Consider the following 22,059-nt stretch of genomic DNA (forward strand, 5'->3'; position numbering starts at 1 on the left):
TATAAAAAGAAAGAAAGGTTACTGCAGCAACTTCTCTTTTTACCATGTGTATAGTTACTTCTTTTGACAAGTGGCGGTTTCCTTTTTTTAGTTGAATTTTTCCTCCACAACCCTTATTTCTATCTTTTTTTCTTTATCTTTCTTTTTTCCCTTCAAAATCTACCTTGTATATAAAAAGAAATCCAAGTTACTGTAGCTAACCATCTTTTTGACACATGTATTGCATATATTTTTGACAAGTGGACCTTTGATTATTTTACCTAAATTTTTCCTTCCCTTTTTTGATTCAATTGGGCTAAAGGATTAAAATATTTTTTCTCCTTGAGAAAATCAACTCCATCTCTTCTTTTTCTTCTTGCAATAACTGTTGTCATCCCTTACCTTTTTTATTTTTTAAAACTAATCTAACTAAGATTGTTGCCATGTTCTTTTTTTTTTGTCAGTATGATAGCTACTTAGCAAAAAGAATTCTTTATTATTTTTATCCCATTTTACATTTTCTTTTCTTCCTTTTTTCTTTATCTCTAATCTCTCATGTTTGCTCTATTTTTTGATCATAATGTTGTAGCCAACTGGCATTTGTTTGTTAAATTTATAGGATGATGTTTTTATTTGGTAGTTCTTTATGGATAAAAGGTGAAATATTAAAATATCTTAGAATTCATTTTATACCAATGATCATTTTCTATGAATAATAGAACAAAAATTCAATCTTTTATTTCTCCTCCCATGATTAGATTTCTGACTTCACATTTTGTTTCCTTTTCTTTGTTTTTTTGGTTCCATTTTGTAATTATCTACAATTTTGTGTATTTTTTTAGGAGAAAGATATATCATGTGATGTTTCCACCAAGACAAATCTAGCTAGGCATTCTTGTACCTCCGTTTTTCTCCATTTCTTTCTTTTTGCAATTATTTTATGGCCTATTCAATTTAATTGAAAGATCCAATAAGATTTTGTATATATTTAAACTAAAGTTAATTTTTGTTTGTTTTTTAAGTACTCAAGTGTTGTAGTATCAATTGGGTTGGTATACAAGGATTGCAGCTGGTGGTGGAAGTCATAATTGAGGCTTTCGGCCTAGAGTGTGACTTGACAAAAAATTGTTAGAAAATTCAATTTTGATTAGGAAGATGGTTTTGCAATAAAAAAATAGTTCAATTCTAATTTGTATATGTAGATCAAGAAACATAGTAATTCATATTTTTATCTAATCTTGCTATTTATATTCTGAAGCTGCAGGATAATGTTGTCACCTTTAGGCGGAATTTAAATAGATGAACTGGATTCTTCTACCAAAAGAAAGAAAAATATGAAAGTTTATAGTAAGCTATATTGATGTTGAAGATTGTGCCATGTTTTAGCAGCTTTCTAAACTTTTTCTCATTATTAAAGTACTAAAAGTATTACGACTGCTTTTGATTTAGTTTTAACTAAAACTATACTACTATTAATACATCAATGCACTTATAGTGTATTAATTTTCTCTCTTTTTTGGGTATCATATAATAGTGGTTCAAAAATCTTTATTCAAATCACAATAAATAGGGAGGTTGAATTCATAGATGGGATTTCTCTTTACAACAAATTTTGAGAGAAATTTTATTTATTCTCCATATTTTGTTAATTGTATTCCTACAATAAACAAAGCTATATGATAAAAATAATAGCGGAAGTATGATTAACAAAAATGAGAGTTCAAATAATATTTGTCAATTTTAATTGCTTTGATGCTCAATTTTTCTCCTATATTTCTATTCATTCATCATGTTGCAAAATAATTTAATGCTATGCATTCGACTAATTTTAGGGGGCCCAAACTGTGCTTTGCACAGTTCAAGTACCTCTAGTCCCTCAAGTATAATAAAAAGAGAGTGTTGTTCACTGTAGCAGGCTCTCTTTTTGACAAGTGACTTGCTACTTATTTGACACTTGGCTGGATTTTTTAATGAGGGGAACAATGGACCAGAGACATACAAGAAACCAACGGAACCAGCAAGAAATTACATTGCCCATTACATTGCAATAGAATCAGCGAGACCCATTACATTGCAATAGAACCAACGGAACCTCTATTATATGGCCCATTTCATTGCAGACACTTAAGACAAACAAGAAACCAACGGAGCGGAGTATCTCTTCCTTTCTTCTTCTTCGGGTGAAAGTACCAGCAAGTACTCTTCCCTTCCTGTAGCAGAGATGGTTCCTTCACATGCTTATTGTACTTGGAAGCATGGAAGGCCTGAAATTCCTCAGAGATTAGGTGTCTTCTTTTTCCCCAAAATTCAGGGATTTTCCCCAGGAAAGTGCCCAACCGTTTGATTTCATTCATTTGTACTGGAATTGGTTTTGTAGCCATCCAATTTTCCCATGAACACCATAATTCTAAATCATATTTTTCAGAGATTTGATGTGATAGAAATTAAGTGAGTAGTAATTTAGGTTTTTAGGTTTTAAAAAGGAAAAAAAAGGGAAGTGCCCATATAAAGGGTGATATTTCTTTCTCCGAAGACCTTGCGTTTGGAAGGGAGCTTCTTCTGCCTCTAGCTTTGGTAAGGATCCTTTTCATTTGTAAATTAGATTCTATCTTTTTTTCCTAAACATGTGTCGTCATATGTGGTAGAGATATTAAAATTAGTAGATTTTGGCTAAATGTTTCTCTTGGTTTATTCATGTAAAAATTTCGGTAAATATTACATATTAGAATAAGATATTAATCGGTTTATTAAATCATGTTGTGATCTGTAAACTTTTTGTTAAATCATGTTGTGACCATCCGAAAGAATTTGGAACATTGTATGTAAATTTTTAGGGTATATTAAATCTATAAAACAAAAGCCAACTCCAAAGCCTTAATTATGATCCCTTTTACTTCTCCCTCTTCGGACAACCAATGAGCCTACCTCAATCAACAATCACTGAACTTTCGCCATACTCCACTGTGAAAAATTTGGATTCAGAACAATTCAATTTAATACTTCACTTAATAAGGTTTATTCTTCTTTTCTTTTTCCTATTTAATTTGCATTGCTTGCATTCTTTTTTGCTCCTTTTGCAGTTGTGTTTGGGTTAGCTGCTCAATTAGCTTTCTGAGTTTTCATTTTCGGTCAATTTAGAAGCTTAGATATCTTGATTATCAGTTTCGTTTAGATAAAGTTCACTTCTTGCCATTGATATCAATCTCTTGACTTTATTTAAGACATTGGAATTGATACTTTTGTTTTTCTCTGAAAAAAAGGATGGTGCTTTCGCTTGATTATTAGTAAGTGATTGCAATATGTCGATAAAGAAGATTTTTGTCCACATCTCTATGTAAAATTTGTGAAAAGATAAAAATAAACCTGAAGATAAAGAAAATAATTACTTCTCAGGTAGCTTCTTAACTTTAGATTTGAGTCATTTTACTCATCCTATGCATTTCATGCCATAGATCATATAGTATACATGGAATACTGCTGCTATAAAGAATTAAGTATTAGTCCATAATATCATGCTCATAATATCAAAAGGTGATAACATTTATTTACTTGGATAAAGTATTGAATGTTCCTAGAGAAATTGACACGCAAGTAGAGAAACTCTGAAAACTCTTTAGTGTTTTATAATACCAAGCAGATTACAATATTTTGTGGACAACAAGTTTGGTAGCAAAAAAAGGTTATTCACCTGCTGGATTGCTACTGTTGAAGAAGTAACATATTAGGTTGTTGCTTATAGCATTTGTTTAGTTCTTTTTACATATACTATCAAAGTAAAAGCACAATGGTCAGGACTTCAATAAATCATTGACAATCATGCATTAATTATAGTCCTTTTTTTCCCCTTCTTATAACATATGATCTTTAGTCTCTTTATCGTTATCTTTGAATCAAGATTCAATATTTGTTGACAAATTTTCATTCCCTTTCAAGAAATTTTGTGTAAATCAAATTTTGGTAGGTTATGGTGCAAAAACTACATGTATCATAAATAAAAAATACTACTGCAGAAACTACAGTCACTTAAGATTATGATCCATGAAGAACCTGTATACTTAATTATTTTCCATTGCACTTTTTCTTTGGTCTCTCCTTAAAAAACAGATTTATCAGTCTGCTTATTAATTAACTAAACCTCCATGTAGAAGCCATGTATTATAGCAACTTAGGAAACAGCTGCAACTTCAGCCATATACAGGGATATAGGAGACCATGGCCACGTTGACTTCCTATCAACAATAAAAACTAAAATTGTCAGTAAGAATATGTTAATGGTTCATAAATGCCCTGACCTTAGAGTCTCTAAATCTGCAAACTATCACTTCTATCACAGATAACATGTCTTCATAAACTTATAAGATCAAGTTTTTTTTTTTCTGGTTTTCACCATTATATGACAATATTAGTAAACAGCTTATCTAAACAATGTTTTAGGCTCAGATCATTTGGCTATGTTTTCACTAGCAGTAAAACTTAACAGAATAGTAAACGGATCAATAATGAGAGTTATAAGACCATCATTTATTAATTTGGTTGATTTTCTTCTCACAATGTACTTACTTTACTTGAAAACATATTTTTATACTTCTAGATCATAACTAAACAATGAATTTTATGGAGTTATGAAAATGGTGTCTAGCACTGCTACTGTAATTCTTCAATTTTCTTTTTCATTGTGAATCTTTATTCTTCCTTTTCTTATACTGATTTTACTTTTTTTTTTTTGCCCGTGCTTACAAAATGTCAACCTGTTTCTTCAACTTAAGCTGGCTATTCTATTTGGTGTGCATCTTTTGCTCCAACAAGTTGGCATATTCAGTTCTCAGGTTTGTCTAAGAAACTAAATTTTGTGCTGCTTTTTTTTGTCTAAATGATTTGGATTTTATCTGCTGTTGATTATATTACAGGTTGTGTGTCTCATGTTAAAAATTCTTGAGCTTCGGGCATATTAATTGCTATCTGTTTCATTTTTACATGATTGTGAGATACATGATGTAGTTAAAGGTTTTCTTTCTGTTATGAAGAGTAAAAGCCTTCACATGATGAGAATGAATGTCTGTTCCATATAAAATGCCTTGGATGGTAGTCTTCTTTTTTTGTCATGGACTCTGTGATCAAAGAAAATTATGATGATGTTCCTACTGTGATTTCTCAGTTTGATGTGGGTCAAATGATGAGGAAAAAAGATTGTAGAAAAAATGCAGTTCATAGATAGAGAAAGAAACGATTAGATAGAGCAGATAAGCCAACCTCTTCAAACATTGTTGCAAAAAGAAGCTTAACTTTTAAAACTCCAATTCCCAGAACTAATGTACCTTCTGCTGAGAAGACAACCATTGAAGCTGTTCCCTCGATTGCTGCAAAAAAGGGTCCTGAAGACAACAAGCCTGCATCTCCAAAATCTGCTCATATGAGCCCTCTCAAGAAGCCACGTGAATTTGCAAAATGAAGCAGCCACACAGCTTCATGTCCTCTTTTGTTTATCATGTATGCTACTGAACTTCCAGCATACTATTGTTTGCCATCATATTAGAATCCATTAACATTATCTGTATGACTAGAAGTTAATGGATCATAATATATGATATTATGTAACTAAAATGAACTTTGAAAAAGACTATTAGCATGTCAATGTATCTCTACTTAGGACTTAATTGTATTGGAAGGTGTGTAATTGCTACTGAAATTGTTGACAGCTATCTATGAATGATAATTATGGTATTATGTACCTATTCTGCAACTAGAATTGTTATATATACTTTTCCAATGATCAGTATTTTTTGGAGGGCCAAGGCTGTGCAAGGCACAGCCTGGTTCCTCTAGTACTATAAGATAAGAAAAGACCTAAAGTTACTGTAGCACCTTGTTGTGCTGACACATGGCACAATAGATGAATTTTGGGCCTTTTTCCTTTTGCTTTGTATATAAGCTTCACTTTGCCATACGAAGTTGACATTCTTTTAGATGTGCTGAATGACTTAAATTAGTTGCATTATTTTTAGCAGCCTTAATTATACAATTTATATAATTATATTATATGTACATTAACATTTGAAGATAGATTAACTTAAAATTTAACTATTTTTTTTTTCACTTTCCAACTTTATCATTTAAATTATTTATAAATTTATATTTGTTAAAACATATGAGTATATTATATGTATATTAACATTTGAAGATAGTAAATTGGTTAACATTTGAAGATAGATTAACTTGAAATTTAATTATTTGTAAATGACTTAAATTAGATGCGTTATTTTGAACAGACTTAATTATACAATTTATATAATTATAGTATATGTACATTAACATTTGAATATAGACTAACTTGAAATTTAATTATTTTTATTTCACTTTCCAACCTTATCATTCAAATTTATTTATTTCTATTCCAGTTTGCAACCTTATCATTTAAATTATTTAAAATTCTATTTGTTAAAACATATTAGTATGTTCTATGTAGATTAACATTTCAAGATAGATTAACTTGAAATTTAATTATTTCTATTCCAGTTTTCAATCTTATCATTTAATTATTTATAATTATATTTGTTAAAAATTATATATCAGATTTTATTTAACATTATTGAAAATTATATTTGACATTTTAACTTATATTTGACAAATTAATTCAATTTTTTAATATTTGAAATTCTTTTTTTAACCGTATTATTTAAAATTTTATTTGGCTATATAAATTTATCCTATCCTATTATAAAGAATAAAATTATTTTTTTTGGTCTAATGTACATTTTTCTTGGTATTATACACAAAATCTAGAACCTCACAATAAAATCTACATTTTTCCTGTATTTTTATTTATTTTATTCTCATCTAAAGTTGTACAATTGAACTAATCTAAACTTATACAATTGAACTAAAATTACGACTTAATATGCTATATATATTTATTATCAATTCTATTTTAATTCATTTATACGTTTGTTTCTTAAAGTTCTCAGCTCCAGTTAAACGTTCAATAGTTCCAGTCAAAACTTGAATATAATTCCAACTTATTTCTATTGAAGATTGAAGAAGGTCACAAATTATCGATTCCAATTAAGAACACTCCAGAAAAGTACTTACATATTGTTTGGTTGCCCAGTTTTCCCGCTTGTTTTCTTGTAACAATATCAAAAAAAGGATAGCCATTCTTCAACTACTCCCCTTTTCACCGAATCAGATTAGACAACAACTTTTTTTTTCTGAGAGTTAGGTTGAAATGCCAATCTTCTGAATAGTTATCAGCTGTACTTCATCTTTTCATGGCCATTAGATTCAAATACAGAGTACTAGATTTGGTCAGATTGAATAGTGCAGTCCATGCTACTATGTACATTAATAGCTTTTGTTCTCCTTTGTTTTTCCTCCGTTCACAGACTGCATAAACGAGCCTTCCTTCGCTCTCTTGCTTTCTCATCGTTTGGTAATACAACTTTTCTTAGCTTTTCCTTCATCATATTTGTGGATTTATATGTTATTGTAGTAACATACAATTTCTTTTACATGTTTTCTATTTTTACACTGCAGCATTGCTTTGAGGATTGAACATTTTGGCTTGCACCACCGCTTTACTTGCCGGTTAGTTCTATTACTCATAACTAGCCTACCAAGTGTTTGATAAATTGCTTGTTAGTCTTTCTTGATGCTTCATATTTACAACTTTTCATCAGCATTGATAGCTGCTTATTGTTGATTTACATATGCTGTGTGCCTGTGATTGTGAAAGTCTGCTGATGAATATTCAAACTGCTTATTGTCAGCTACTTGTTCATCTGCAATATGTTTGCTTACCTCTTTAATCCATAGCTAACGTTATTGAATGTCTATTTCATAACTAACCTAACTCTCACAAGTGTTCCTCCTCTGCATGGCAAACAGCCTACTACAAACGGCTATGTCATGATGTCTGATTTTCAAGGCATTCCTTTTATAAGTTTCCCACATTTAGGTAGCCATTTAGAGAAGAAAAACTACAGAAGACAGGCTTACCTTAGATGGAAATCAAAAAGATTACGTTATATCATTTTCAAATAAAGAAACGATCTTCCACTGAACCAGTCAATATTCCTCTGTTGAATATTGATAGAAAACTTCTGGAAAATGGCTCTCAAGCTGAAAACAATGACAATATTAAGCTTCCTAAAAATAGGCAGCAGTCATATACTAGATGGAAATCAAAAAAGTCTCGCAATGACAGTGTCCAGCCTGCTGAGCCAGTTTGTACTGGAAGCATACCTACATGCACCAGTATAATTCAGGCATCAAGCAATTCTGAAAACATTGCTACACCTATGAACCATAACAAAGGTAATTCCTTTTATGGTTCATCAAACTTTTAATGTATCATTTACTTAGTATTTTATTTACTAAAGTTATAATCTGATGTGTGAAACCATTCACTGCAAGATCAAGGAATGCAGACGTCATATGAACGGAAAAACCATGTGCCAAAGAAAAGAAAACGTTCAGGTTATAGTCAATATTTGCTACTTTATCTTCATTAAAAAAGAATATTACCATAAAAGTTTCTAATGTAGTCAGATATTATATATATATTTTTTACTTTAGGAAGCACTCCAGGAAAGGAAGAGCGTTATTCTACCTCCAGTCAGTACAAATGAGGCTTATGTTGATCCAAGAGTTATTCTACCTCCAGTCAGTACAAATGAAATCAGTCGCATAAACAGAGCTCTTCAGGCCGCAAGATTTGTAAGACATTCATAACTTAACCTTTCAACAACATGAGTGATAATTAATTACTTCTACCTCGACCTCTAATATACTCTTAATGACAGAAACGAACAGCATGGATTGAAGGTCGAGCTGAAATTAACTATCAAAAAGCTCCTTTCTGGTATTTCACATGCTCCAACTGTCATGAACCCACTGACTACACAGGAATCCTGGACATTAATTGCCACTATTGCAGAGTGAAAATCAACCCCTCTCCTAGGCAAGTAAACGATATTTTTATCTGCCTAAAAATTTTCCTTCCGTGATTAATGAAAAAATAACAAGTTAGCTAACACATCTAATTACATATATAGAGCTTTCATTGCACTTACCATACTTGATGCCACTGGAAAAATGGATACACTTGCCTTGGGAGAAGAAGCTGAAAAATTGATGTCCATTCAAGCTACTGAACTAACCGAGATAAACAATCAGGTATTAAAAAAAAAACAACTACAAACTGCTGACATATTAAATCTCTTTACTTCTTAACATGTTTAATTCCGACTATAGCAGAATATGATTTTACTTCATCACATAACACAAGCAATCCAAGGAAAAAGACTATTGTGCTTTGTTAAAAAGGCAACTCCAAGAGAAAAAGCAATCAAAGGAACGGCATTCACCATTGTCACCAGCTATGAAGTTGAACAACTCGCAACTGAGCAGCAAACTTCACTGAACTTCCACAATGATTATGCATAGCATTAATTTCCAACAATATAATGCTTATGTACTTAAAAACTGAACTACTTCTGTTTCATTGTAATTATCTTGTATCTCTTTATTCTACTTGCGTTAATGTATTTCTGTTATCTTATATTTGACGATCCTTTATGTTAATATACTTCAATTTACTCTCTTTTGCCTTAAAAATAAATATACTTAAACTACACAATCAATTCTAATATAAATGTCCACCTATGAAAGCATTAAATTTGAAATGTAAATAAACTAAAATAAAATTTATTACAAAATTGGAGGTGGGCACTGGCTGTGCATAGCACAGCCGGGCCTTACTAGTAGGTTCTCTACAATCATGGTGGTGATTAAATAAGTGTGAAAATAAAGTACAAACTCATGATGGGCATGGTTCAATTTTAAATCGAAGGGATGAGATTAAATTTGGAACATAAATTCAATGGAAGGACAAAATTTTGTTATATATGTATGCTATTTTAGTGTCTAAATTTGTTATTTATTTTTTAAGAGTGTTTCTTGGGCCAGAGCAAAATTAGGGCGTCATCAAATCTTAGAATCAGCAGTCGTCTCCCTCTTCTGCTGCTCCAACTCCAGCAAAGGCTTTGCAAGAGATATTTTCAGATCCAGCCGTCGCCCTTTTTTCTTCTGTTCTAATTCGAGCGCTTTTGCTAGAGCATGTCGCGAACAACAGAGAAAGGGATAAGTGAGAGACTTTCCTTCAGCTGTATTTTTTGAAAGCATGAAAGAAAAACAACAGGAAACCTCGTGGTGTGCTTCATGCAAACGGCTGGTTATGCGGATCCAATGTTTTATTCTTTCAAGTCTTTTCCAATTCGGAAATTGATTCACCATTCTTCAAGCAAGCTTAAACCGAAAGAGGAGTTTCTCTGGCGTGAGATAAAGGATGCATCTGATGCATGCACCCCACATTACTTTGCAATGAGGTTCATTAAAGCTGGAGGTTTGGTCTATGCTGTTGGTGGTGTGAAGGGCGATGAGGAAGAGAGGCACTTGTTTGAGCCAGGCAGACTGCCCCGAGAGTTCAGTTGCATCTCTCTCACAACTCCTCTAGAAAACTCTCGAGCAGAGATTAAGTGCCCAATGCATGGGGCAAAGTATTGCCCCCTTATAGAGGAAATTGATGGTCGCATCTATGTCCTATCTGGGCCCCTGCCCAACTATGGATCCCCTGATATAGTTGACATCGGCTTTGAGGTTTATTATCCTTCAGAGGATAGGTGGGCTGATCTGCCGATTCCTCCTTTTCTTGAAAAAGGTAGTTACTCCGAGATGTTTAGGTGCTTCTTTTCATATGTAGTGATTGGTTCAAGGTTGTGTGTTTCGACTGGGGAATATGCGTGTGCTTTTGACACTGTCCAGTGGGAATGGGAGGCTTGTGAGTTATTTTCTGATTTCCCTCTTCAACCTACCGAACATTATGTGCGACATCTAGATTTCAACCTACCGAACATTATGTGCGACATCTAGATGGTTGCGGTCCTCCATTTCCTTTTCAGAAAAAAGCCACCCTATATAAAGACAATTTCATTTTGTGCATTATATCTGCCTTCCATCCTCCTGTCAGTGCCTTTCAAATTTCTGATGAGAAAGCGGTAAAAATGCCCCTTTTATTAGATGGCATGCCATATGAAGTTGCTGTTGATCTTGTTGATTTAGGAAATGATTACTTTGCTGTAATGCTTTTTGAAGATGAAACAGATAGACGTGCCAAAGATCTGACAATTGTCATTTTCAAGCTGCTTTCAGAAAGAGGGGGAGATGGAGCTCTGAGTTGTGCATTGGTAGGTACGAGGACTTGTAATGCAACAGAGAATGGCTATACTATGTGTCTCATCTATTCCTTCATATTGTAAGTTAACAAAGATTCCACAACTTGCACACACCCGTTATGCTGCAGCACTCTGATGATTGAGGTAGAGAGTGCCATGTGTCAAAATGGTTTTCTTCTTCTCTGTGTGTGGAAGTTCACTTGGTATTTCGTGCCAGAGCACATGTGGCTGAAGATTTAGAGACTTTGAAGCATTCATGTCGATTTTTAAGTACAGGGTAGGCTTTTTTCTTTTTTGTTTTGGGTGTACTTGGAACTTATTAGTGTGAACGATTGCTTAGTACATTTTGTTATTTTTATTCTATGCTTGTAATTTAGGAGCATCTGTCATGAACCTGCTGATGGTCTTTGCCAAAAAAAAAAAAAAAAGAGTGTTTCTTGAATTTAGGGTTAATTATATTTATCTTTTGACCATTTTAACTAAACTTCCTAGTATTCTTTTTTGTCTTTGATTCCCTTTTCCTTATTCTCATTTCAGCAATAAAAGAACCAGGCAACAAACGTAAGGAGGTACAATTTTTTTATTTGTTGTATAAATTGAAGGTCTCAAATCTGAAATCTTCCACTTACAATTTCTCCTCTTCTACCACTTAATCCATTCCTTCTTCCCACACAACCAGGTACTTTGTTACCCATATGTCAAAATACAATTTATATAACTAAAATACTCTAGCTGATTGCAAACACTTTTATTAGTATTGATTCAATTTGTGTACACGGACAACATGTGCTAGACATCAAGGCATCAGGAATTCCATATTTCCACAACAATTGCTGGGTGACAATTGACAAATACCTGCTAGTCTTTTGATTATTTATGAAGAAGACAAATCAATTCCTACAACCACCCCCCCTCCAAAAACCAAAAAAAAAAAAGGACAAAATAAACTCTTTTGTCTCTTCATGATTGAATCAATTTGGATACGAAGTCTTTAGTGTTTTCATCTGAACTTCCCCCTTCTTCAAGAGCCTGTCTTGCCAAATCCTTCCACTTTTTTGCATTTTTCCTAATCTCTTGTCCTATCTCCCCCTCCATCACTGTGATTAAGCATTGACCAATGGCATCTCTTCTAACAATTCCATTTTCATCTGGCTGAGCCTTGATTCCCATTTTCCAAATGTCCTTTACAAACTTGGCATTTGTGCTTTGATCTGTCCATTGTGGCATTGCTATCATCGGGACTCCCAAACTTAAGGCCTCCAATGTTGAATTCCACCCACAATGAGTTATAAAGCAGCCTATAGATTTGTGGGCTAAAACTTCAGGCTGAGGACACCACGAGATTATTAGTCCTTTGTCAAATGTTTCTTTAACAAAGTCTTTTGGCAGCTTCTTTGACTCTGATTCTCTAACCACCCACAGAAAATGATAGTTGCTGGTTCTCAAGCCCCATGATAATTCTTCCATCTGCACAACATCAAGTTCTGCCAAACTTCCAAATGCTACATAGACAACTGAATTAATTGACCTTTCACTGAGCCATGAAACGCACGCGTTAGTCATTGGTTTAAAGAGATTCCTTGTCATCTTCAAGGCGCTTGTCTAAGTACATGGAAGGAATAGTTGGTCCAATTGTCTTTACTGGTAGGATTGTTGCCATCCAATCATTCACCTAATTAACCAATACAAAGCAAATAAATTCATAGTTGTACAAACAAATTCTTTTTAGATTTTATTTGAGAAAAAATTGTTCAAAACATCCCTCACATTTTACAAAATGACTTTTTTCGTCACTCACTCTTAAAAGTGTAATTTTACATCCCTTATAAATTCACATTGGTCAAGTCTGGTCCCTACCTAGGTTTTCAACTAATTTTTTGCTGAAATCCACCATCTGCCTTGCACGTGATCATTTTTTAAGGGCAAAATTATCAAATCAAATTTCACATAATTTGATTTTTTCGTTCCTCACATTTTACAAAATGAATTTTTTTATCCCTCACATTTAAAAAAATAAAATTTTTCATCTCTCACATTTCACAAAATTAATTTTTTCATTTCTCATTGATCATGTGTTTGAGTAGTTTCTTTTTTCTTTTTAAACCCATGTGTATATATTTATTTGATTTCACCTACAACTACAATTATCTTATTCGGGTGAAATTAATAAAGATATATTACATACTATTTGTATCGTTCATGTAAAATGAAATAGATATGTGCATGAGTTTTCAAAAATAAGAAACGACTATTCGTACACATGATCAATAAGGGATGAAAATTTTCATTTTGCAAAATGTGAGGGACAAAAAAAATTATTTTGTAAAATGTAAGGGATGAAAAATTTATTTTGTGAAACGTGAGGGACTATAGATCAGATTATGTGAAATGTATTTGATAATTTTACCTCTAAAAATGATCTGCACGTGGTAGATTCCTGCCAAAAATTAGTTGAAAATCTAGATAGGAATCAAATTTGATCAATGTAAATTTGTAAAAGATGCAAAATTATACTTTTAAAAGTAAGGGATGAAAAAAATTATTTTACAAAATGTGAACATTTTGAACGATTTTCCTTTATTTGACAAGCAGCTATCTTGGCATGTCATTAAGGACCTAGATTTGCCACGAGCCACCTCATAATTTATATAAACTAAAACTGAGGTATATTCAAGTATGCTTACCTTCTCCTCCAACTTGTAAAATGTGTTGAAGAAGATCCAGTCAGCTTCTTCAATTTTTTCCATTTGGTCATGCACAACCAGCTGAGAAGTTGCTGGATATGGACCAGGATCAGAAACAAAACAAGGCAGATCTGAAGCTAATAGTGGTGGCAAACCGGGAATGTCCACTTCAGTCGCCTCTAGAGGAAGCTTCTAAAGCCCTTTGTGGACATGGTAGTAGATGTTATTGACAGCACAGGATTGAGTGAAGAACACTCCCGCACGTACGCCAAGATCCTTGCCTACATCTAGACACCAAGGCAAGAATGCATCATAAATGATACAATCAACAGGACGGCCCGAATCTTGAAGTTTCAAGACTAGCTCAGTCAGAGTTTCTGAGCCAACCTTTTGAAACTTCAGCAAGTATATTTCCGGTGCAATTCCATTTGCTCCCTCATCATATCCATCAGAGATGGCCTTCACTGAGATAGAACCTGAGACTTCATTTACTGTTTTAAACAAGGACTTGGTTGTAGCGAGGGTAATTTTGGTGCCCTCATGTTGCAAACGCTTAGCAAATTGAAGCATTGGGTTTATGTGGCCTTGAATGGGAAATGGCAATATCAAGCAGTGAGCTCTGCAAGTTTCCATAAGTTGCTATGCCCAAGAAGCTGAGTCTGGACACTTTGGAGGTTCTACACCTTTGTGAGCTCTTGGAGGTGTACTTGCAGCTTGTATGAGTGGATACAAGAAAATGTAAAGAAAGCAAGAGAAAACACGACCGGAGAAATTAATATACGAGTACCACAGTAGGTGGTATTGTCCATCGCCATGGGGCGACGCCAATTGAAAGATTGCATAGTATTGTTCACTCTACAGCAAGTGTTGCTTTATTTTTTATTCCGCCTAGAATACAAGTGAGTTGAAAACTTGGAACTTGCATTTATATTTCATGTTTGACAAGGGAACTATTCGATTCAATCCTTAGCACCCTAAATCCAAAATTTGTACAAATTTATGTGACCTTGGGTGGGATATGGCAATATCAAGCAATGAGCTCTGTAAGTTTCCATCAATTCCTCTAACCACGAGATTTTGCTTGCATGGACAATTTACTAGAGTAAGAAAAATATATAGTGATATATCGTATTGTTATTTCTGCAATCCCTAACAAGTGCAAAAATCCAAACCTGGCTTATTTTGTGTTTAAGTCAAAAAAGAGGCTAAATTTACACTACTGGATTCTAAAATCACACTTCAAAAAAAAAAAAAATTGTAGTGCTAAGTGACTTAAGTGTAGATTTAAGGTGGGCAGTGCGGATTTAGCTAACGGTTTTGAGTCAACGTTCTCACATCTTTGTTCAAAGTAGGCTGCTGCACTAGAAAACAAGACATGCACGCTTTATATGCATGCACGAAATGATTACAAAACAAAGGCAACGTTTTTGTCTTCCACAAACATCAACTCATTCTTTTATACGTGATAAATGGTTTACTTTCCTCTGAGATTGATCCAATTCCATGATCATTATCATTACTGTATAAAAAATATCATGAGTTTTGATCCTTTAATCTTAGTTTTTGTTATTTCAATTATGTCCTTGTTAATTGATGATTAAAGTTTCATATTACACTCTTTTTAATTTATTGTGATGATCAAAATTCATTATACTACATCTATTGACTTAAAAGAAAATAGTTGTTGATGACAAGACAAAATGTTAAGCATTAGAAACTAAGAAGAATCTGGTCTTAATTTTCTATTTATACAAAATACCCTTCTCCTTAATAATTAGATATATTGCATTTTAATAATAACAATAATTGTAGCGGTTAGGAGAAAAATTGTAACCGTAATTAAATTTGAATTATGAAGGCAATAAATAAAATATAACACTCCAAAGCAATGTGTCTCTTTGTATTCTATTTTTAGTTTTTTATTTTCATTAAAAATTCTTGATCAATCGCAGCCTAATTAGATTTTTCAAATCTTCAAAAATATTACTATTGATGCCAAAACAAGGTACTCTTTGGATGGTAGAATCTTTTTGTGCTTTATATTAGATTTTGCCCAAAAAATAAAAAATAAAAGAAAGCAAAAGGAAAAAAAAAGAAAGCAGAACTCAATTATCCCTACCATTGAAATTTTAATTTTCAAAAAATGAACAATTAGATGGAAAAAATTTATATGTGGTGAATCATCTATACTTCATTGTTAATAGAAATAACACACAAAATAATATGAGTTCAACTTCAAAGAATATACATATTTTCATTTTTCAAATAACGGTGCATATTTTATAGGTATAACATTTTGTGAACTTTTTTTTTTTTTACTTTTAAAAATAATGGTTTTTAGGATAATTAATTAAAGAAAAATAAAAAATTAAATGAAAAATAGAAAATATGCAAATATTAAATTTGTTAAAATAATTTTTACAAATAAATGTTAATGTGTAAGATATTGTAATATAAGATAGCTAACCCTGAATATCTGCTGGACTAGATTGAAGTTCTTTTTAATTGGTACTAACACAATAAATATAGACATTAAACAATAAATTTATTCAATAAATACCGACATATAGATATTGTCATAGTAGGTTCATTAAGACGCGTTTATACACCTTATCTTATTGTCTGTAAGAGTTGTTCTTATATCTATACTAGGAGGGGAATGCCCGCGCATCGCGCGGGTGTTTGGTGCTTATAGTTAAAGAAGATTTTACAGTAGTTCAAGCGAATATCAAAAAATTCACGCACATTGAGTAACAAAATGAAGTAACAAAATATCTAATGTATACTGGGAGGTGGAGAAGGAAATTATGCATGCTATCTTGCTCAGTTCATATATTTTGAAACAAACACTTGTGTATGAGCTTTTCATTAACAAGACTAAATGAACTTTAAACAGATACCCAAACGATTCAGAGAATGACAAATAAACAAAGTGATTATCCACTTAATGATGCATCTACACAACATTCTTGTTGATGAAAGTAGCCAACTATGGTGGAGGCTTTTTGATCAAAGTAGCCAACATTCTTGTTGATCGAAACCTATTCCAACAAAACCATACCATTTAATTTGTATAGAATAACCAACTTTGTGGGGAAACATTACTATCAACATTAAATTGCGCTAACAGAGTATCCAATTTGGAATGAAAGCATTTAGCTAACAATAGAAATTAAAAAAAAGAATGAAACCTCACCTCAAGTTGAACCACCAAGAATAACTTCATTAGAGAACCATATTGAAATCTAGAGTACAATAGCAATACAAATAAGTATTTACCGGAAGATGAAAGGAACATAACGAAAGAATGTGAAGGGGCAGACATTTGAAGAATTGAAGTTGAAACTAACGCTCAATCATAAATTCCTTAATAAACCACATTGTCCTTGCTTTAATTGAGATGAAAATGATGTTTGAAGTTCTTCAAGTTATAATAGCAAAGTAATAGTAATAATTGATTCAAACCAAAATGAATGTCTCTGCAAGGACATTTAAGTAATTACACCAATAAAGAAGCTATTATGGGTTGTACCCATTGTAGAAAAGATGACCAAATAATCTCACATTCCCAGACTACCCAAACCTTTGAACAAATCATCACTGCATCTTTTAGAATACAAGGACATTTCAGTAAACACAATAATACACATGCCATCTAAAGTAGTACCCAATACTATAACTACACTTAAAACCACCTCACAATCCCAAAATACCCCTACTCTTGCGGTTGAAATTCAAAGCCATTTTTTAATCCAAACTCAATCTTATATAGTATAAGGATTTATTTTGTTAGCCATACAATGTACGGTACAATAGCTATTGCCAATGATAGAGGCCCTAGACCAATTGCTAGTAAGAATTGTAACATGCAATATATACAATGACATTGGTCCAGTAACATGCAATAAATGTATTGACATTGGGCCAATGGCCACTAGGATAGGGTGCTAACTAATCGAGCAATTTTCGAGCTACTTGCGAGCTTAATGCTCAAACGATCGACTTGACTCAAATTGACCAAGTTAGAATTGATCTTGAGCAGTTTATTTAATCAAATGAGTCAAATATCGATCATTTTTAGTTAAACTCAATAGTTTGTTGAGCTTGTTGGTCAAGTCCAAACAAGTAGAACTCCAGCATCTCAAAAACCTTAACAAATCAAATTCGATCTATAGATTTTCAAACTCAATCGAGTCGACCTTGAGCATAGCACTGTTCGAGATTGACTTGGCTTGTTTGCACCTCTACACCAAGGGGAACTAACTTTCTTCATAAGGTGTTAGTCAAGGTTTGAACCCTACCAACATCATTTCAATCAAGAAGCACCAACAGTGAGCAAGCACACCATAGGAATAGTAGGAAACGTCCCTCTTTCCCCACCATCCCCTTCTCCAAGTACCCTTGCTGATGCCTCTCTCCCCTCGACATCGCTTTCCCTAAAACCCGTCCCTATAATAGGATAGGATTTTAAAAAAAAAAGAAAAAAAAGGAAAAAATGATCCCTCCTTATAATAGGAGAGGATTTCCAAAAAAAAAAAAACAAAAAAAGGTATTGACAGAACATGTATAGGCCCTAAACAACAAATGCAAAAACTAGGAAATTAATGTGTAAAAAACACAAAGTTTTGTTACTGATCAAAAGTTGCAATCATAATCAATTCATTCATCTAAAAGATTTAGAAAAGTTACTTTTATAATTCCCTAGTGGAAGACCCAATTATCTCCTCTAAGGAAAAATAGTACTTAGTCCCTAATATACAAGCAGTGCCCCAATGTAGTCCCTTCTGTTGAAATGTTAGTAATCAATTATGTAAACATTAAAAATGTTAACAATCATGCTTCTTATCATATAAATTTTTTAGAGTATTTTAGTGTAATGCCTAAACTATAAGAATAATACAATAATTCACCCACTATCCTCCTAAAAATTTAGACCTCAACGTAAGTAAACATGTTGCATTGGACATCTTATCATGAAAAGAAAGGCCAAAAAGCTATATAGTCACATGAACTATTTACATCATCTACTTTTCTATCATTAAACTCTTTTTTTCTTTCTTTAAAGATTTTTCTAACAGGTGTTCATTAGATACTTCTTAACATACCTAAATTTCACTTAATCTACTATGTATACACACTTTAACAATTACTAACCACCTTTGCATGCATACACTTTCTCTAATTAATCTTACCTTTCTAAAAATCTAACACTTGAAGTACAATAGACACCCGTTAGACAAACTATTCTTTTAAATAATCAATTGAACTTAGAAAATAGTATATTTTGGTCATGTCTTCTAATATTAGAACAAATCAAAATGAGATAACCAAATTTCATGCATAAGTTGTTTGACTTGATCACTAGAACTGAGACAGTAAAATTTGTCAAGCCTTTATCACTTTAAAAGTTGTGTAAGCAATCTGAAATTATAAAAAGTTGAGTGACCAAAAATTGCATTCCAGTAATCCATTTTTCAATTTATTTCTCAGGATAAGCTGTATGGAAAATAGCAAAAGTCTCTAGTTTCTTGCATCATTTTCTTTTTTTTTTTTTGTTTTTTGAAACGATAGGAATTTTATTGAAACGTCTAAACTTTACGGTATTTGAACAATAGCTCAAGCATCTTACAAAAGTGTATCTGGACACTTGAGGGGAAGCAAAATTCTCTCCTCATCTCTAAATATGCCTACAGCATACGAGCTAAGACTAATTCATAGATTCATATTATCAGAATTTCCTACAGAAAACGAGCACATTTAAAACAAGTTAGCAAGTAAATTCATCTCTTCCACCAGTGTAGACATTTTTATGTCTTTAACTGTTCCTGCGCGGATCATAGAAGTGAATTGCCTGCTTTCAGTAACAATTCTGATCCTTTACCACTGTTGCTCTCTTGCCTTGATCAGACCTAGTCTTACAGGTTCGGCCTCACCTTGCATTTTCTGATGTGAGCTTCTCTCAACCAGTGCCCATTCTGCAAGTACTTGATTTCCATTCTTCTTTGCTAAAATCCCAATTCCCAGCTTGTTTGCATCATTGTTACCTCTGGCAGCTACTTGGAGCTTAATGCCATCCCCTTCACTACTTTCACCCTCCTTTCTGCTTCACCATTTTCTGTTGTGCTTCTATTTTCCTCCCTTTTCATAGCCTCTTCATACTCCAGCCACTCGCAGCTAGCTTTCTGGATTGTCTTGATCCCTTCTTTTTGCTTTCCATTGAATTCCTTATCATTCCTATCTTTCCAAATTTGCCAAAGACTATTGGCCGTCAGAGCCAGATGTTTCTGTCCATCCCTACTACTTCTTGCATGTACTACAGACGCCCACCATTTCTTGAAGCAAACAGTTTGATTCTGAACTCTATCCTATTGAATTGGTGCTATTTTCCATGTTTGCTTGGCCTGATAGCAGTGAAAAAAGTGCATGCTCTAAGTTTTCTATCTGCTCTCCACAACTTGCACAGATTGGATTTCCTTGCTTTGTCCTCTTGAATATTACCTCTGTTACAGTCTTACTGCCACAGTATTAGTAATAAACCTCTAGACAAAGATCTTAATCTTATGTTTTATATTTAACCCCCACTGTCTTCCAAATCTGTGTGTTGTTGTCATCAACACTTGTTCCTTCTTTCCCTGTTCCTTGTTGTTGCTTCTCCTCCTCCCTCATCATCAGGGCTCTGTAAAAAGATTTCACTGTGAATTCTCCTTTCTTGCTGTGCACCCAGTAGTGTTTGTCTGCTCTTCCTGACAGGCTAGTTGGAATCTTCAGAACGTTCTCATCATCTTCCCCATTGAAGATTACATTCCTATTCCATTTGTAGTTGGTAATCAGCTCTCATACTTTTTGCTTCTCACAATTCACTGGTCTCACAGTAGTTGGCCTCCCATTGTTGGGAACCAGTTATCACTCCAGATATTGATACTCTTCCCTGTGCCCACTCTCTTCAATGAAGTATAACTTTCCAGTTGCCAGAATGATGGAGCCCTTTGTATTTCATGGAGCATTTCTTGACTTTTGGCTTCAGATTAGTTCCTGAAGAGCCAACCGCAGATTGCTGTTGATAATGCAAAAGTTGGGCTTCACTACAAATTGCAGCTGGGGATTTCAATGGTCTAAAACGCAGTACTTTCAAAAATTTCAGGTTCTTTTCTTGGATTTTCTGTTACTCTTGAATGTCTTGTTATTGTAGAACCAAGAGTTTAATGGTCATCTCCTGTTTAAGCAAAACCCCTTTTCTGTTTTAGCCCCAGAATTGAAAATTGGCAAAATTCCAGGTTGGTTGATTGTTTGGCTGGTGTATAAAGTTAAAAATGTTTCAGCCTTCTCAAGCCCTGCTTAAAACCCCAACTGGTAGTGATAGATTGAGTGCCCTTTTAGATGACATTCTGCGTCACATTTTGTTATTCCTTGCAACAAAAGATGTTGCAGCCACCTCCATTCTGTCCACAAGGCGGAGAAATCTTTTTATTTCAGTTCCTGATGTCGATCTTGATGTTGGTACGCTCCAATTAACTGAGGCAACTGATCAGAATGACAGTAAAAGGCTCTTTTTAAGTTTGATTAGTTTAGGGAATAGACTGTCGTATCGCAAAATCAGGTTCCTGTAAGAATATTTAGCTGTGGTTGTTGCACTTTATTGAAAGCTTGGCAGTTGAATGGTTAATTTTTGCTGCAATTTCACTTGTTGTCCAAGAACTTGAGATTTTGATGGCAATTGATCAGAATGTACTCTATCTATTTCTTCCTAGAGTATTTACATGCAAAAAAATTGTTACGTTGAAACTGAATGCGGAGGTGGTTATGATTGTCCCGGATTCAGTGTCTTTGCTGAGGCTTAGAGTGCTTCGCTTGCAAGCCTTCGGATTGGTAGGAGTTTCTGTTCGTAGGCTTATTCAGGGTTGTCCTTTGCTTGAAGAATTGTACTTATTCTTCCGACCTTTTAAGAACAGTGATGGAATTAATGACAAAAATTCTTGTGATTTCGAGTCTTAAGTTGAAAAAATTCTTGTACTCTCTGGTATGGGCGGTAAGTTCCCTATTGGTGTGAAAGCGAACAATCTTGAATATTTTGAGTACAGAGTTTATAGAGATCATGAGATGATTATGGATTCTCCCATTCTTAAATATTTCAACTACAGAGGCCTTGGGTTCAAAGTAAAGGTCATGCA

General features: G+C 33.4%; 2 protein-coding genes and 1 pseudogene across 15 annotated transcripts; 2 read left to right on the plus strand and 1 right to left on the minus strand.

The window, feature by feature from the left end:
• Window positions 1-1,977: 1,977 nt before the first annotated feature.
• LOC113699244 (uncharacterized) lies at window positions 1,978-11,649 on the plus strand. Of its 14 annotated transcripts, XM_072051364.1 has the most exons (11): window positions 1,978-2,553; window positions 4,746-4,805; window positions 5,284-5,466; window positions 7,359-7,405; window positions 7,510-8,289; window positions 8,389-8,451; window positions 8,551-8,691; window positions 8,778-8,935; window positions 9,030-9,150; window positions 9,943-10,693; window positions 11,185-11,649. In XM_072051364.1, the coding sequence occupies exons 10-11, from the start codon at window positions 10,195-10,197 to the stop codon at window positions 11,289-11,291; spliced, it is 606 nt and encodes a 201-aa protein (XP_071907465.1). In that variant the 5' UTR covers window positions 1,978-2,553; window positions 4,746-4,805; window positions 5,284-5,466; window positions 7,359-7,405; window positions 7,510-8,289; window positions 8,389-8,451; window positions 8,551-8,691; window positions 8,778-8,935; window positions 9,030-9,150; window positions 9,943-10,194; the 3' UTR covers window positions 11,292-11,649. The 14 variants fall into 14 exon arrangements, 8 of the variants coding, with proteins under 8 accessions (XP_071907465.1, XP_071907437.1, XP_071907454.1 ...); XM_072051336.1 differs by having other exon boundaries at window positions 1,982-2,553; window positions 9,926-11,649; XM_072051345.1 differs by having other exon boundaries at window positions 1,985-2,553; window positions 7,510-7,560; window positions 9,926-11,649.
• A 501-nt stretch (window positions 11,650-12,150) lies between these two features.
• Window positions 12,151-14,524, minus strand: LOC113699236 (UDP-glycosyltransferase 74G1-like; annotated as a pseudogene).
• A 6,677-nt stretch (window positions 14,525-21,201) lies between these two features.
• LOC113690470 (F-box/LRR-repeat protein At4g14103-like) lies at window positions 21,202-21,883 on the plus strand. Its single transcript, XM_027208391.2, has 2 exons — window positions 21,202-21,427; window positions 21,543-21,883. Exons 1-2 carry the CDS (start codon window positions 21,202-21,204, stop codon window positions 21,881-21,883), a joined length of 567 nt encoding a protein of 188 aa, XP_027064192.2.
• Window positions 21,884-22,059: the final 176 nt, after the last annotated feature.

The sequence above is a fragment of the Coffea arabica genome, chromosome 1e, assembly GCF_036785885.1.
Source record: "Coffea arabica cultivar ET-39 chromosome 1e, Coffea Arabica ET-39 HiFi, whole genome shotgun sequence".
Lineage (NCBI taxonomy): Eukaryota > Viridiplantae > Streptophyta > Magnoliopsida > Gentianales > Rubiaceae > Coffea > Coffea arabica.

What these genes read in the sequence shown, in the direction of transcription:
- LOC113699244 (XM_072051327.1), top strand. Translation starts at nt 8,365, where the DNA reads ATGTGTGAAACCATTCACTGCAAGATCAAGGAATGCAGACGTCATATG. An exon ending in AAAATCAACCCCTCTCCTAG is followed by an intron (nt 8,936 to 9,029) that starts GCAAGTAAACGA and finishes TTACATATATAG; the next exon opens with AGCTTTCATTGCACTTACCA. An exon ending in TAACCGAGATAAACAATCAG is followed by an intron (nt 9,151 to 9,925) that starts GTATTAAAAAAA and finishes TTATTTTTTAAG; the next exon opens with AGTGTTTCTTGGGCCAGAGC.
- LOC113690470 (XM_027208391.2), top strand. Translation starts at nt 21,202, where the DNA reads ATGTTTCAGCCTTCTCAAGCCCTGCTTAAAACCCCAACTGGTAGTGAT. An exon ending in GGCAACTGATCAGAATGACA is followed by an intron (nt 21,428 to 21,542) that starts GTAAAAGGCTCT and finishes AAAGCTTGGCAG; the next exon opens with TTGAATGGTTAATTTTTGCT.